This window comes from Anoplopoma fimbria, chromosome 7 (genome assembly GCF_027596085.1).
Source record: "Anoplopoma fimbria isolate UVic2021 breed Golden Eagle Sablefish chromosome 7, Afim_UVic_2022, whole genome shotgun sequence".
In the NCBI taxonomy this organism is placed as follows: domain Eukaryota; kingdom Metazoa; phylum Chordata; class Actinopteri; order Perciformes; family Anoplopomatidae; genus Anoplopoma; species Anoplopoma fimbria.
In genome coordinates this window covers 6,673,236-6,690,519 of record NC_072455.1, presented here as the reverse complement: position 1 = coordinate 6,690,519, position 17,284 = coordinate 6,673,236, and the positions used below count along the sequence as shown (strand labels likewise).

The 17,284-nt window shown below is 40.8% G+C and overlaps 2 protein-coding genes across 3 annotated transcripts; both read right to left on the bottom strand.

Annotated features, from left to right (window-relative positions):
• Window positions 1–1,218: 1,218 nt before the first annotated feature.
• On the bottom strand, window positions 1,219–11,261 carry adprm (ADP-ribose/CDP-alcohol diphosphatase, manganese-dependent). Of its 2 annotated transcripts, XM_054601543.1 has the most exons (3): window positions 10,449–11,261; window positions 9,078–9,200; window positions 1,219–2,055 (listed from the first exon to the last, which is right to left on the bottom strand). In XM_054601543.1, exons 1-3 carry the CDS (start codon window positions 11,020–11,022, stop codon window positions 1,751–1,753), a joined length of 1,002 nt encoding a protein of 333 aa, XP_054457518.1. In that variant the 5' UTR covers window positions 11,023–11,261; the 3' UTR covers window positions 1,219–1,750. The 2 variants fall into 2 exon arrangements, with proteins under 2 accessions (XP_054457518.1, XP_054457520.1); XM_054601545.1 differs by lacking the exon at window positions 9,078–9,200.
• A 1,024-nt stretch (window positions 11,262–12,285) lies between these two features.
• Window positions 12,286–16,518, bottom strand: rsph1 (radial spoke head component 1). Its single transcript, XM_054601804.1, has 8 exons — window positions 16,330–16,518; window positions 16,096–16,209; window positions 15,324–15,429; window positions 15,042–15,132; window positions 14,422–14,557; window positions 13,472–13,543; window positions 12,640–12,748; window positions 12,286–12,382 (listed from the first exon to the last, which is right to left on the bottom strand). Exons 1-8 carry the CDS (start codon window positions 16,378–16,380, stop codon window positions 12,336–12,338), a joined length of 726 nt encoding a protein of 241 aa, XP_054457779.1. The 5' UTR covers window positions 16,381–16,518; the 3' UTR covers window positions 12,286–12,335.
• Between the last annotated feature and the right edge of the window lie 766 nt (window positions 16,519–17,284).

Genomic DNA, 17,284 nt, shown 5'->3' with positions numbered 1-17,284 from the left:
ATTACTATCCCTATTTTCATGGCTATAATTCTACTGTAATAATTGCTGCTGTTATTATAAGTAGTCTTATTATATGAATCATTTATGTCATATACATTGAATGTGTTGTATCTCTGTTATGCTGCTCATTCTGTACACATGACATCTATTGCATTCTGTCCATCCTGGGAGAAGGATCCCTCCTCTGTCGTTCTCCCATAGGTTTCTTCCTTTTTTCTCCCTGTTAAAGGGGTTTTTTAGGGGAGTTTTTCCTGTGCCGATGTGAGGGAAGGACAGAGGATGTCGCATGTGCACAGATTGTAAAGCCCTCTGAGGCAAATTTGTAATTTGTGATTCTGGGCTATACAAAATAAACTGAATTGAATTGAATTGATTTCCAAATGAAATGCAAAATTTACTTTCATCGGAAAAGAGGACCACTTTGGACCACTGAGCAACAGTCCAGTCCTTTTTCTCCTTAGCCCAGGTAAGACACTTCTGACGTTGTCTCTGGTTCAGGAGTGGCTTGACACGAGGAATGTGACAGTTGTAGCCCATGTCCTGGATACGTCTGTGCGTGGTGGCTCTTGATGCACTGACTCCAGCCTCAGTCCACTCCTTGTGAATCTCCCCCAAATTCTTGAATGGCCGTTGCTTCACAATCCTCTCAAGGCTGCAGTTATCCCTGTTGCTTGTGCACCTTTTTCTACCACACTTTTTCCTTCCACTCAACTTTCTATGAATATGCTTGGATACAGCACTCTGTGAACAGCCAGTGTCTTTAGCAATGACCTTTTGTGGCTCACCCTCCTTGTGGAGGGTGTCAATGACTGTCTTCTGGACAACTGTCAAGTCAGCAGTCTTCCCCATGATTGTGTAGCCTACTGAACCAGCCTTAGAGACCATTTAAAGGCTCAGGAAACCTTTGCAGGTGTTTTGAGTTAATTAGCTGATTAGAGTGGGACATCGTGAGTCTACAATATTGAACTTTTTCACAATATTCTAATTTTCTGAGATACTGAATTTTGGGTTTTCATTAGCTGTAAGCCATAATCATCAAAATTAAAAGAAATAAACGCTTGAAATATTTCACTCTGTGTGTAATGAATCTATATAATATATGAGTTTCAATTTTTGAATTGAATTATCGAAATAAACAAACTTTTCCATGATATTCTAATTTATTGAGATGCACCTGTAAGTTCCCAGAGATGTGACAGACACATATAGATAGGCACAGAACTACTGATGGTACATTTTTATTATTTGTTACATTGCTTTACATTGTGAATCATACAAATTTGCGCTTATCTTGAGCAGAACTTCTAACTTCTAACTGGGATTTATATAAGTCATAGCTAGCAATACACTGCAACGATCAAATCTATCTACATTGCACAGTAGAGTAAAGTGCTCTGAAATTAACAGTAAAAGAAAATCAGTTTCTGTATGTGCAATATGCAACGTGCATAAAGGCATCAATTGCAACCATCAATTAACCTAAAAATTAAAACACAATAATATTTACTCCACACTTTGTCAGAATAATAAATAATATAAACTCAATCAATAAAGTGCAATCAAGTATTTGAGGTACTGTATTTTCTCTGCTGAGGTAAGTAGACACTCCACACTGCATCTAAAATGAATGTAACAAACATCCTCTGAATGGTTGCGCAGGATAAACCTCTCCAAATCCAGAGCATTCCACAAATATTTGGATTTTATGAATCTTAATGACAGCATGTGTAATATCGCCGTATGATCTGTGTCATTCGGGTTGGGATTGAAACAGAAACACTTGGTCAGTGATCCTCCCGTTCCCCTCCAGCACCATCCTGTCCTTGTACACAGAGACTGTGCCGAAGGCGTTGCTGTCAGGTGGAGTCTCAATCACCCCCGCTAACGTCAAGTGGTGCACTCCCGTGTCTTTGTCCTGGTAGTATCCCCCATCGTGGTCGTGTCCAGCCATGAAACACACCACACTGCTGTGGGACTGTATGATGGCTAGGAGCTCATCGAAGTTCCAGGAGAGGCAGATCTCATCTGTAGAGCAGGGGTGGACAGGAAGGTGACCTGGGCAGGAAATCGGACGTGGAGATGTCTTTTAACTTATACAGCTGAAAACATACACAATATATTTCATAGACTGTAACTAACGGTCATTTTCCATGCATTTATACATTGTTTTATTAATTGTTTAGTCTAGACACAAAGAGAGTGAAAAATGCCAGTCTCAAGTTTGACAGAGTGACCTCTTCATGTTGATCATTTGTCCAAGCAACAGTCTAAAGCTCATTACCTCTAGTGAGGTCACTTGAGTCTGCGTCGTTTGGAGCTACTGCAATTTTTTAAGATGAAAAAAAAAAAATCTCACGGTAATGTTTCTCCTTTGACATTATGGGACGCCGGTAAGGCCACGATGAGGGGGAACATTATTTCTATAGGATCCAGAATAAAGAAACAAAGGCTTCAAAACAAAAGAACTGGAACTTGAAAAAGGATTAGAGAGGGAACATAAAGAACATAGGAAAAAATATATACTTAAAAAGCTAAAGGACGTTAGGCCACAGTTGGACGAGGTACTGACAAAAGGCAGAAGGAGCTATCAGGTGTATTAATAGAAAATACAACGAAATGGGAAATAAAGCCAGCAGGTTACAGGCTTTTCAACTCCTGAAAGCCCAATCCAGTCGTGGAAAAAGTATTGAACACGCTTACTGAAATTTATTTAATACGCCTTTGTTGGTAATGACAGCTTCAAGACGCCTCCTGTATGGAGAAACTAGTCGCATGCATTGCTCAGGTGTGATTTTGGCCCATTCTTCCACACAAACAGTCTTCAAATATTGAAGGTTCCGTGGGCCCCTTCTATGAACTCTGATCTTTGGTTCTTTCTATAGATTTTCTATTGGATTCAAGTCAGGTGATTGGCTGGGCCATTCTAGCAGCTTTATTTGCTTTCTCCAATTTAGAGTTTCCTTGGCTGTGTGTTTGGGATCATTGTCTTGCTGAAATGTCCACCCTTGTTTCATCTTCATCATCCTGGTAAATGGCAGCAGATTTTTATCAAGAATGTCTCGGTACATTTTTCCATTCATCCTTCCTTCAATTATATGAAGTTTGCCATTGCCGTGTGCTGAAAAACTGCCCCACACCATGATGTTCCCACCTCCAAACTTCACTGTTGGTATGGTGTTTTTGGGGTGATGTGCAGTGCCATTTGACCTCCAAACATGGTGTGTATTATGGCATCCAAAGAGTTCAATTTTGGTCTCATCTGACCAGACTATATTCTCCCAGTATTTCACAGGCTTGTGTAAATGTTGTGCAGCAAACTTTAAACGAGCTTCAACATGCTTTTTCTTCAGCAATGGAGTCTTGCGTGGTGAGCGTGCATACAGGCCACGGCGGTTGAGTGCATTACTTATTGTTTTCTTTGAAACAATTGTACCTGCTAATTCCAGGTCTTTCTGAAGCTCTCCACAAGTGGTCCTTGGCTCTTGGACAACTCTTCTGATAATTATTTTCACTCCTCTGTCAGAAATCTTGCGAGGAGCACCTGGTCGTGGCCGGTTTATGGTGAAATGATGTTCTTTCCACTTCTGGATTATGGCCCCAACAGTGCTCACTGGAACATTCAGAAGTTTAGAAATCCTTCTGTAACCAATGCCATCAGTATGTTTTGCAACAATAAGGTTGCGAAGTTCTTGAGAGAGCTATATATATATATTTGTATATATATATATATATATATATATATATATATATATATATATATATATATATATATATATATATATATACACATACATATGTATATATACAGTGGGTATGGAAAGTATTCAGACCCCTTTAAATTTTTCACTCTTTGTTTCATTGCAGCCATTTGCTAAAATCGAAAAAGTTCATTTTTTTTTCGCATTAATGTACACTCAGCAACCCATCTTGACAGAAAAAAACAGAAATGTAGAAATTTTTGCAAATTTATTAAAAAAGAAAAACTGAAATATCACATGGTCATAAGTATTCAGACCCTTTGCTGTGACACTCATATTTAACTCACATGCTGTCCATTTCTTCTGATCCTCCTTGAGATGGTTCTACTCCTTCATTGGAGTCCAGCTGTGTTTAATTAAACTGATTGGACTTGATTAGGAAAGGCACACACCTGTCTATATAAGACCTTACAGCATCACAGTGCATGTCAGAACAAATGAGAATCATGAGGTCGAAGGAACTGCCCAAGGAGCTCAGAGACAGAATTGTGGCAAGGCACAGATCTGGCCAAGGTTACAAAAGAATTTCTGCAGCACTCAAGGTTCCTAAGAGCACAGTGGCCTCCATAATCCTTAAATGGAAGAAGTATGGGATGACCAGAACTCTTCCTAGACCTGGCCGTCCAGCCAAACTGAGCAATCGTGGGAGAAGAGCCTTGGTGAGAGAGGTAAAGAAGAACCCAAAGATCACTGTGGCTGAGCTCCAGAGATGCAGTAGGGAGATGGGAGAAAGTTCCACAAAGTCAACTATCACTGCAGCCCTCCACCAGTCGGGGCTTTATGGCAGAGTGGCCCGACGGAAGCCTCTCCTCAGTGCAAGACATATGAAAGCCCGCATAGAGTTTGCCAAAAAACACATGGAGGACTCCCAAACTATGAGAAATAAGATTCTCTGGTCTGATGAGACCAAGATTGAACTTTTTGGCGTTAATTCTAAGCGGTATGTGTGGAGAAAACCAGGCACTGCTCATCACCTGCCCAATACAATCCCAACAGTGAAACATGGTGGTGGCAGCATCATGCTATGGGGGTGTTTTTCAGCTGCAGGGACAGGACGACTGGTTGCAATTGAAGGAAAGATGAATGCGGCCAAGTACAGAGATATCCTGGAAGAAAACCTCCTCCAGAGTGCTCAGGACCTCAGACTGGGCCGAAGGTTCACCTTCCAACAAGACAATGACCCGAAGCACACAGCTAAAATAACAAAGGAGTGGCTTCGGAACAAGTCTGTGACCATTCTTGACTGGCCCAGCCAGAGCCCTGACCTAAACCCAATTGAGCATCTCTGGAGAGACCTGAAAATGGCTGTCCACCAACGTTCACCATCCAACCTGACAGAACTGGAGAGGATCTGCAAGGAAGAATGGCAGAGGATCCCCAAATCCAGGTGTGAGAAACTTGTTGCATCATTCCCAAGAAGACTCATGGCTGTACTAGCTCAAAAGGGTGCTTCTACTCAATACTGAGCAAAGGGTCTGAATACTTATGACCATGTGATATTTCAGTTTTTCTTTTTTAATAAATTTGCAAAAATTTCTACATTTCTGTTTTTTTCTGTCAAGATGGGTTGCTGAGTGTACATTAATGCGAAAAAAAATGAACTTTTTTGATTTTAGCAAATGGCTGCAATGAAACAAAGAGTGAAAAATTTAAAGGGGTCTGAATACTTTCCGTACCCACTGTGTATATATATATATATATATATATATATATATATATATATATACATACATATACATATACATATATATATACATATATATGTGTATATATATACAAACTAATTTATATATATACAAAATATATATATGCAAAGACAAAAGTCTTGTCGCCTTGTCATATGATGCACCCAACTAGATTACACATATCAATATGATCAATCAATTAGTGGGTGTGTATATATATACTTGACCTCTGACAACATATTCATACGTTGATTATCATATATCCATATATATATCAAGTACAAAGAATATTTGAAGAGACTATATATATATCGAAAATCCAAGGCCAGACCCTTTTCCACTGCAGCAGATAGGCCTGGTCATATAGTTTGTAGAATATATACATATAATAATAATAATAATAATAATAATAATAATAATAATAATCAATCCTTTATTAGTCCCACAATGGGAAATTATTTCTCTGCATTTAACCCATCCATACAAGGGGAGCAGCAGGGTGGGCTGCAATGAAGCGCTCCAGGATAGCCCAGGGGTTAGGTGTCTTGCATCAAGGACACCTCGGCATGTTGCCGGTAGATGTTATGCAACATATTTTTGGGTTTGAACCACCAACCTTGTGGTTACGGGACAATACCTCATATGCCACATATATACATACACACATATATATATATATATACACACATACAGTGGGGCAAAAAAGTATTTAGTCAGCCAACCAATTGTGCAAGTTCTCCCACTTAAAAAGATGAGAGAGGCCTGTAATTTTCATCATAGGTATACCTAAACTATGAGAGACAAAATGAGACAAAAAAAAAATTCCTGAAAATCACATTGTCTGATTTTTAAAGAATATATTTGCAAATTATGGAGGAAAATAAGTATTTGGTCAATAACAAAAGTTCATCTCAATACTTTGTTATATACCCTTTGTTGGCAATGACAGAGGTCAAACGTTTTCTGTAAGTCTTCACAAGCTTTTCACACACTGTTGCTGGTATTTTGGCCCATTCCTCCATGCAGATCTCCTCTAGAGCAGTGATGTTTTGGGGCTGTCGCTGGGCAACACGGACTTTCAACTCCCTCCACAGATTTTCTATGGGGTTGAGATCTGGAGACTGGCTAGGCCACTCCAGGACCTTGAAATGCTTCTTACGAAGCCACTCCTTCGTTGCCCGGGCGGTGTGTTTGGGATCATTGTCATGCTGAAAGACCCAGCCATGTTTCATCTTCAATGCCCTTGCTGATGGAAGGAGGTTTTCACTCAAAATCTCACGATACATGGCCCCATTCATTCTTTCCTTTACACGGATCAGTCGTCCTGGTCCCCTTGCAGAAAAACAGCCCCAAAGCATGATGTTTCCATCCCCATGCTTCACAGTAGGTATGGTGATCTTTGGATGCAACTCGGCATTCTTTCTCCTCCAAACACGACGAGTTGAGTTTTTACCAAAAAGTTCTATTTTGGTTTCATCTGACCATATGACATTCTCCCAATCCTCTTCTGGATCATCCAAATGCTCTCTAGCAAACTTCAGACGGGCCTGGACATGTACTGGCTTAAGCAGGGGGACACGTCTGGCACTGCAGGATTTGAGTCCCTGGCGGCGTAGTGTGTTACTGATGGTAGCCTTTGTTACTTTGGTCCCAGCTCTCAGGTCATTCACTAGGTCCCCTGTGTGGTTCTGGGATTTTTGTTCACCGTTCTTGTGATCATTTTGGCCCCACGGGGTGAGATCTTGCGTGGAGCCCCAGATCGGGGGAGATTATCAGTGGTCTTGTATGTCTTCCATTTTCTAATAATTGCTCCCACCGTTGATTTCTTCACACCAAGCTGCTTACCTATTGCAGATTCAGTCTTCCCAGCCTGGTGCAGGTCTACAATTTTGTTTCTGGTGTCCTTTGACAGCTCTTTGGTCTTGGCCATAGTGGAGTTTGGAGTGTGACTGTTTGAGGTTGTGGACAGGTGTCTTTTATACTGATAACAAGTTCAAACAGGTGCCATTAATACAGGTAACGAGTGGAGGACAGAGGAGCCTCTTAAAGAAGAAGTTACAGGTCTATGAGAGCCAGAAATCTTGCTTGTTTGTAGGTGACCAAATACTTATTTTACCGAGGAATTTACCAATTAATTCATTAAAAATCCTACAATGTGATTTCCTGGATTCTTTCCCCCCATTCTGTTTCTCATAGTTGAAGTGTACCTATGATGAAAATTACAGGCCTCTCTCATCTTTTTAAGTGGGAGAACTTGCACAATTGATGGCTGACTAAATACTTTTTTGCCCCACTGTATATACATACACACATATATATATACATACATACACATATACATATACATATACATATATATACTAAAATGTAAATGCCAATTTACACATATATACACACATATATGTGTAAATTGGCATTTACATTTTAGTTCAGGAGATCGCGGTGATCCATGTCAGGATTTAGGGATGCCGATGGCCGTAAAACAACTCAGAAGAAGCAATCCTTCAATTGTTCACACATGCGTGGGTAGAAATCGGGCAGGAATAAGTACGCACATGGGCAGAACGGATCAGGCAGCTGGAGCGGATCGGGTACTGACAGTGCTTTATATTAAAATGTCTTCTGTGAAAAAGGCCTATTGTGCATGCTGGCTCTCTGTCTCACCATCATGGCTCACTGGGACACTTGGATAGCCAAGACTTGATATGTAATATAAATATATAGAGTGCAAATTAACATTAAAAAATATCAATAAGTTGCTGAACTCTCAGTTTGTATATGTAAACAAAATAGAAAAAAACCCAAATGTACACAATGCAAGAAATGTAAAGCATTTGATGGTAAGGCGCAAATCCAAACAGAGCTGAAAGGAGATAAAGAGGAGGTCGGAGTCACCTCAGCCAGGGCTCGACAGGAACACCAGCCAGGTTGCCATTGGTAACCATTTTGAGAAATTGGTAACCAAAGGCCAACCATTTTTTAATCACATGAAAAATATTGACAGCAAACAGACTATGAAACAGACAGAGAGAGACAGACAGAGATACAAATACAAAAGAGACAGACAGACAGACAGACAGACAAATATTAAGAGATAAAAATAAAGCGAGAGGGGGAAATACAGAAAGAGAAAGACTGACCGACCGTAAGAGCGAGACAGACAGAGTGAGAGAAAATACAGAAAGAGAGAGAGACAGCAAACAGCTGTTTCTACACCCTTCCCTCTGCTAATTTTGACAGAGAATCATTCATAAATTCTAAATATATTCTTTGCTCTGAGAATGCTTGAGTTTTGTTCACTGCACAGTGGAGATAGAATGTAGAGGTCTCTGACCAGAGAGAGGGCCTGGTCAGGACTCTAACAGCTCAACTAAAGGGGTGGGCTGGGCTAAACTAATCCTCCAGGGAGGGAAATGGGACGTGGAATCTATCAGCACCCAAAATATGTATTCTTTGTCAGTCCCAGGGGGGAGTTTGGTCCCTCTGAGTGGACTTACATAGGCTCAATACAGGTCTGTTTCACAAAGCATCAGGTGATTTGATTAGTAAAGATACCTCTCACTGGGCTGACCTGGGCTCTCTTCACACTACATCAACAGTCCAATGAAAGTATCAAAAATAATGTTTTACTTACTGACTATTGTGACTCTTTCCCTTTTGTCATCGGCCGAGGACAGAACCGAATCTAGCCAGTCCAGCTGGTCCTTACTGAACGCACCATTGAACATTGTGAACCTCTGCAGCGGGCCATTAAACACTGAAACAAGAACACGAGATATGAACATCTTGAACTACTTGTTCTTCACTGTCACTCTAGGGTCTGTGAAATGGCTCAAGTCTAATAAAACATGCTGGTCAAAGCCATTTTTAGTAATGGTGTCTCCTCTATGCCACTACTGTCAATGACAGGGTGCCCATGAGCAAGGCACTTCACATAAACCGTCCAGTAGAGCTGCTCAGGGGCTGACAGTGAAAGACTATGTTTGTAATTGGTTGTCTCTAAATATTGAATACACTGATGGCAGTGGCACAACCAGGGGCGCCGCTAGGGATTTTGGGCCCCATGAAAAGAATCTTTACAGGGCCCCCAACACAGCGGCAAAATTTTTTGATGCTATTTTACATACAATTATGCATTTTAATGGTATTTTTGACTATCATTACCATATTTGTGAAAGAAGAACAGCATGACAGTTGACATGTACAGTAGGGGAAGAACTGAGCACTCTGAATACAATGGAATTCATTTTGAGTCATTTATTTGCTGCACCACTGATTCTTAAATTGGAAATAAACTCTTCCATGAAAAAATAGCAATTATAATCAGTGGAGAGAAAAAAATCTCAGCAAAAACAAATTTCATCATTAGGGGCCTCTCTGGGCCCCCCTCCATCATGGGCCCCTAGAATCCGTCTCCTTTACCCCCCCTTTTCGGCGCCCCTGGGCACAACCTTCAGGAGCAATTTGGGGTTGCATGTCTTCTGGTTGAGGGACGGCCCCACATTCGCTTTAGTGGTTCACAACTAAAGGGAAATGCATATGGCCCTTTATATGAGAAGCTATGGGCGCGACCCCATTCATTTTCTGGGGGACACAAGTAAGCTACTCTGCAAGGCATTGTGCGAAAAAATGAATGTTCATCAGTTTATCGTCTCCAATGGTCTACACTGACAATATCCATCTTAAGTTTGCGAAAACTTGACATTAAATGTTCATCAGTTTATCGTCTCCAATGGTCTACACTGACAATATCCATCTTAAGTTTGCGAACATGACTTGACATTAAGCTACTGGTTATACCAGACAAACCAGCAAAACCCTGATTTGAAATAAATAGAGCAACTTCTTATGTTCTTATTCTCTTGTAAAAGGAAAACGTTTTCACAAAGCAACAATGTTGTTTTTGCTAACGATGCCAACTTCCGCACTTTATTCATGTAATTGTATTGTATTACGTACTAACATAATACACACCACAGGAGTGACTATGAGCAGCCCGGCGTACCTGGGGGACAGTTGAGATCCTCGTTGTTGTTGTACCGTCTGATCACACCCATAGCATCGCTGTACTGTTCACTGGACTTCTCTCTGCCTAGCAGGCTAACATCGTAGGCGTCCAGCACAACAAACGTAAATCCGGGGAACGGGCTGAACTGGTAGGCGTACAGTTCGTTGGCAGACGGGGCTTCGCTCAGGCATCTCTCCGTGTGGAGTGTGCTGTTGAGCTTTGAACACAGCAGCGCGCTCCTGCTGAAGTTGTAAAACTCGTGGTTACCCCACACATGGTGGACCTCCACGGGACTGGAGCTGAACTCTCTCAGCACGGTGTCCAGCGCGCGGTCGGAGGCGTCGTGGCCCTTGTTAAAGCCGTCTATAATGTCTCCCAGCTGGAGGATGAACTCTGGTTGGACAGCCGACTCTGACCAACTTTTCTGGGCATTTCTCAGCAGCTGGAGGCTGCTCCGGTAGTAACGCCTCCTCGTACAGCTGTAATTGTACCCGTCGTCGATGTCTGCGTACTGAATGTCAGCTATCACGCCGAATGTAAACAGCGGCGTTTCACGAGGATGGTCGTCCATTCTCAAATATCTCAATAACCGATGTCGTTGAACGTCTGCTGCGTGTGACGTGAAAGTTGAGTATACAGGAGACACTAACCAGGCCCGGTACTCTCTCAACTTCCGCACATGATGAAATCCAGCCAGGCTGTTTGGTTTGTCGTAGTGCCGAGTTTCATGTATCCGACATTCACCTGTTAAGTCTGTTAAGCAAGCGACGAGTAGCAGGACAATCAACGCTGACTTCCGGCTGTATCCTTCAAAATAATGCTGTTAGAAAAGACCGGATTTTGAGAACAAGTGGCTATGGTAAAGCAAAAATGGCCTTCCATTTATTCAAACGTAAGTTGCTTATCCAATTAAGTGGTTTCCCCCCCCCATTTACTGGTAGGAAAAGTCGTCTTTTGCACTAATACAGCTGTGGAGACGGGTCTGACTACGCAAGACTAAATGTATTTGCACGCGTTGGTGAGTTCTGCCTGTCCCGAGGTACCAGTACATGCCGAGAAATGAATGTCACAACCATCACATTACCTCTGCAGGTTCGAAGGTGTCTTCTCGTTTGCTGAAATAATGAATAATGGATTTCTTAGCAGCTCTACCAAACCTTAAAATCCTCCCCTACATTTTTCTGAGCACACCTACATGGTATTTGTAGCACATATTTCATTTCAGTTGGCTCAATTTGATACCATTCCTTTGTCAGAACCTAATCATAAAGCATATAGTATAAGTATTCTGGAAGCACTCAGGAGTCCACCTCTGAGAGGAATATTTGATTCATGAAATTCCTATGCTCTTTCACTCACACGTTTCAGAATGTAGCACTGTTTGGACTGCATTGAACGGAAGGAAGAATGAGAAATAGAGTAAATAGTTTTGCAGTTCTTGGCATATAAGCAGTCTGAGGCATATTGAGGATACTCACTGCCTACTCAGAGCCTGGTACTAGTCCAGGTTTCTTTCTGTTAAAGGGGAGGTTTTCCTGGCCACTGTCATGGGCAAATGTTTGGTCCATGAGCCAAAGAGTACGGTCTAGAGCTGCTGAAAAGGCTTTGAATGGCCCTGCAGCAACTGTACTAAGGTTAAACTTGTAATGGGGGGGTTATTCATATTTCTTGTTCTGTAAATTGCTGCAGAATGGCACTGCACGAAAAGTACACAGTGCTTCTTTTTTACAGTAGGCAATGGGAAGTTTCCATTGCCTCAACCATACATCTTCATGAGAAAACACAAGCTTAACAGATTTATTCACGTTTCTATAAGTATATTTATGTTGTTTTGCTTTGTACACACAGGTTGAAAGATGCAGGATTGTGGATTGATCACACAGGTCAGTTCTCTGCTCCCTCCTCTGCTGAGGCGGTTTCCTTTTCCCCACCTGACCAAAGAAAACAGACAAACTCACTAACAAAGTGCAGATTTTGATCCCTTATCTTTTTACACATCTCACTTTCAGAATTGTTTATAACCTGTCTGGTTCTCTCAGAAGCAAATAATGGCAACGATTCAAACTACAGGCACAAAAACAGTCACAGAGATGAATGTATGCCCCAGAAACAACAACAAAAAACAAAGACTAAGGTATATTTACTGCAGGTCTGTTGTATTTGTATCAATAGTTTTGATAAAGTTCACCTGAAGTGTCTTTGCCTGGAGTCAACAGCTTCAGCCCCGTGAAACACTGGGGAATCCACTTAAAGGCGGGGGTGGAGGCCAACGCGCCCCACTCACCCTCAGCTTGGTCCTGCAAAGAATGTAGTGCATGATTTATTTTGTGTACGGAGAGGAAGTGCTCGGAAATGTATTACTGTGACACATTTTGGTTCGTATTTCAGGCAAAATGCAAGTATAATTTCATCTAGATGTTTTCACTGTGTTCTGTATTTGTTACAAGGCAAGCATGAAAACATCTGCAAAAACTCCAGGCTCACTTAAGATGTCACACACCGCATCTCCAACATATCTATAGTTCCTAACATGCATCCTGAAGTTTTATATAGTCACTCAACATGACAGATCAAATCATGCGTATCAAATCAAACATGCACTTAGAACAGGCAAGTTTGCCACAGAAAAGAAGAGTACTTCTAGTATAATCAGCAACAGCAATACATTCTTGTGCATGAAACAGAATTCTCGTCATCCTCATCGTTCAAGACACTGATGTGGCTGAGTGACCCATGCTACTGACAAAAGGTTGTGAATAAAGGCAGGGGCTGCACCTCCTCTGCTCCTCTTGAGGTCCCCAAGTGGAGATAACCCTCTCTGGAGCCTGGGTAAGGAGACTTATGTGTTTTTATACGTTTACCGTTCTCCTCATCAGTCGCTGGCTGGAGTTTCAGTTAAGAGAGTTGTCATGGTTATGTTGTGTCTCAGTGCACTGGGTGTCATATCATGACATGTATTCATTCCGTGCGCCCTGACAAAGTACCAGGAATCAGGTTATTGAGATGTGTTGTTGAATTACCTGCTCTGCTTGATGGTATTCACCGTGCTGCTCACACCCAATGTCAAACACGTACTTCCCCTGGCCGTGTGGCTGCAAAATAAGAATGATTAAAAAAAAAAAAAAAAAAGAATCTTCTCTGACAATGTTACAGATCAAAATGATACAAAAAAAGTTCTCATTTAAAGTAAAACTATGGGGTGTTTTTTTTTACAACTTGGATTTTATTTGTGTAGCTCCATCCACCATCGGTTATAATAACATTGTTCTCACCAAAGTAATGGCTGAGATCTGGGATGGCCAGGGAACACCAGCAGTCGGCAGCTTGTAAACAAGACAACAGCCTAACCAGAGAAGCTTTCTCTTAATTTGGAGGTTATATGGAAAGTGAGTGCAGCTGTAATGTTTCTAATAATTATTGTCTGTAAACTGTGATAGACGGGTAATAATTAGACAGTGTTTCCCATCTGAGGGTTTTAACCGGTCTGATCATCAGACTGCTCATGTTTCCTGTTAGATTGGATCTATTTTTAGCAATGTTCCGGCATTCTGAAATCTTAATCACAATGTTATCATTGATCACACTTATGGCCGGAGTTACAAAAGTAAATCCCAAGTTGTAATAAACTGTAATTTTCTATAAGCAATCATTATGACTTTTTTTCTGATACTGGAAACCCACAGATGGAATGTAGAGGAACTGAGTTTAGAGAGACTGACAAATTGATGTAGATTTTACAACCGAATATTTAACTGAAAGCTGACATGATATGATACTTCTTGTATATTATATTAAAACATCTGCGCCATTACTTCGCTGACAGAGAATGATCTTGCCTACCATAAATGAACCAAACTATCTAGACTATTATTGTCCCCTGCACCTATTCCGGCTACAGTGGAAGATGTTCACCATCTTCATCAATCCATAGCCAAGCATTTAGTGAATGAGTAATCAAAGGAGAACGTACATTGTTGTTGACAAAGTTGCCGATGTATCTGTGGTTTGAGTAGATGTACTCTCCAGCTGTCTCCATCTTGCCATTCACCCATGAGCCCTTGTACGTTGAGCCAGTTTCACTGTAGTGGTAAATGCCCTGTCCATGCCTGGTAACCACATAAGCCAAGGATGTCAGCAGTTTAAAGCTCATATTCTCTGTACCTCATTCCAATGGTTATGGTGATGTGAAGGTTATAAGATGTTGAAACAAAGTTTTTTGACACATGCATACAACAGTTATTTTAACAGCTTTTCAGTGACTGCTTTTCATTTTAAAAAGATCCTGCTGTATATTTAAATATAGTTTTTTTTAATGCTGTTGAAACAACATATGCAACCGGGATATCTGAACAATGTCATCATCATATGTGATGTTTGACCTGCAAATCAACAAATCCACACTTAAAACATATTTCTATAGCAGTGATTTCCCAAGATAAATAATGTTCTCATGCATTTCTCTGTATCATTGACTCTAGGTAAAATAAATCAAGCAGGCTTTGAATCAAGAAGGCAGGCGAATGTGTGCTCTCTGAAATGAAAACGACAAACCTCTCAGCGACACCTGTGATTTAAAAACTGTAGTTATACCTCATATGATGCATCCACTCTCCATTATACGTGTCTCCGTTGGGGTAAGTGTAGACACCGTGACCCTGTCTCAGGTCCTCAACCCACGACCCTGACGGACAACAGCAAGAGATTGTTTCTGAAGCTCTGTGTCAGGGCTTCAGCTGGACCCATGTCAGCTGTTAAAAGTTTAAAACCTTCACAGGACTGTTAACAGAAATGTTAAGAGAAGCCCTGCACACACTCTACTGAAATGAAGAGGATTGCAACTATCTCAGCTCATATGCTCTAGCTGTATTGTACCTTCATATTGAGAGCCATCTGGATAGTAGAAGCTGCCCTGTCCATGTTTCTTGTTCTGGCAATAGTCTCCCACATATCTTGCCCCATTCTTGAAGCGATATGTCCCCTATTAGACAACAGTCAAAGATAAGATAAGAAAAATATAGTCATCAGAGAGACTATTCTTTTCCATGTAACATAATGTAAACATTTATGGAAATAATAGAAAGTGTGTTTCCCTCATATACTGAATATGTACCTATAGACCAAACAAAAAGGGACATAAAGTAGCTTAATTAGATGCAAGTGTAGACTTTGCATAAGTACAATTAGGTCAATGTACTCTCACCACATCTGAAGGCTAAAATGTCTCATTTTCAAGTGGTGGACTATTGAAATGTTTGTTCATACGTTCTTTAACCATACATGGACTCATTTGTGTGAATGTTGAGGGCGTAGTAGCCAGTACAAACCTACCTGCTATGTAATGCGGCCTCGTACCTACGTGCTGATATTCAGTACAACAGTACAAAAAAATTTTTGATGCTATTTTACATACAATTGTGCATTTTAATGGTATTTTTGACTATCATTCATATTTGTGAAAGAAGAACAGCTGTGTTTGAATGTGTACCCACACACGGTGGTCTATGTGTTCACTGAGGCCTATGGGCTTAACTTATGTGTACCCACACACGGTGGTCTATGTGTTCACTGAGGCCTATGGGCTTAACTTAAACTGGTGGAATTAATGTGGACTCCACAAAGACACGTCTAGTATTATCTATCATACCTTTCCGTTTCTTACGCCGTTCTCGTACCGACCCTGATATTTGTCTCCGTTGGGCAGAACAGCTTTACCGACTCCGTGCCTCTCTCCTGCTTCATTCCTGTCCCCTTCATATTCCTGCCAGTGAAACAAACCAGACAACGTGTAGCCAAAGACCAAAGACACAGATGAACACTAGCTTCAGCCAGTTCACGTCAGTAGAACAAACCGAAAATGGCATTCATTGTTTTCTCTCACCCCGATTTTACTGCGTTCATCATCAAACTCATCAGAACCTACGTCCGACATCTTTCTGTGTCACTTCCGAAGTGTGGACGATAAAAACTGCAAAGATGCTCAGTGCGCTCTTACCAGTTTACTGTTGCCGTGACAACATCAATTCCACGTGACCAACAGTTGCACGTGGTCGCCTGGAAGTTATCTGGCCAGCTGAGCACTATCCTACGGCAGCTGCGTTCACTTGAGTTTAACAAACATTAGCCTTTATTTCTTTTTTTTATTATTATTATTATTATTATTAGCGAGATTACCATCTCAGAATTTTGAGGAAAGTTTTCAATAAAAAGAGCAAAACTTTTGCACTCCAGTAGGACGACAGGTGCGTAGGAGAATACCTTAAGTAGACAATATAGAACAAAAACTCCCGCACACTGGCTTCTTCACTTGCATATAAATGTATTTTAGTCACGACGTTTCGGTGCATAGACCTTCATCAGGTTATTTTACATGGAAGTGAGGATGCATGCATTTAAATAACATTTGGGGTTCGTAAAATTGGTAGACCAATCCGATTGCCCCAATCACATGACATCCACAAATCAAAACCATCGACAAATAAACAATCAATTTAAATCATATGTGGCACTAAAAGCCTACAAACATGAAAACATATACATAATATATATGAGGTATGTCTTCAATCAAAAACCACATAAAGATAAATATAGAAATTATAGAAAGGCTATAATGCCAAGATCAATACTTTCCTATTTCTTTTGTAGGACAGGATTTTTAGGAGTTTGAATAGGTTATCTTCTAAAGTCTGTCCCTAGAAAAGAAAAGAAAGGACAAAATATGTCATATTATAAAGAACGAATGTTATACGTTTGAAATAAGTACAAATAAAATGAAATGAAATCGAATAGAGCAACGGAAAAATTATTTCACAATATTATGTTTAATAATAATTCAT

Bases quoted from the DNA above. Each gene is read 5' to 3' on its own strand.
- rsph1 (XM_054601804.1), bottom strand. From the start codon at position 16,380: ATGTCGGACGTAGGTTCTGATGAGTTTGATGATGAACGCAGTAAAATC. The intron at 15,133-15,323 runs GTACAATACAGC...GTTGTCCGTCAG, and splicing joins AGATGGCTCTCAATATGAAG to GGTCGTGGGTTGAGGACCTG. The intron at 13,544-14,421 runs GTACGTTCTCCT...CTTATTTTGCAG, and splicing joins GCAACTTTGTCAACAACAAT to CCACACGGCCAGGGGAAGTA.
- adprm (XM_054601543.1), bottom strand. From the start codon at position 11,022: ATGGACGACCATCCTCGTGAAACGCCGCTGTTTACATTCGGCGTGATA. The intron at 9,201-10,448 runs GTACGCCGGGCT...TTCTTGTTTCAG, and splicing joins GGATCTCAACTGTCCCCCAG to TGTTTAATGGCCCGCTGCAG. The intron at 2,056-9,077 runs GTAAGTAAAACA...TTTCCTGCCCAG, and splicing joins GGAAAGAGTCACAATAGTCA to GTCACCTTCCTGTCCACCCC.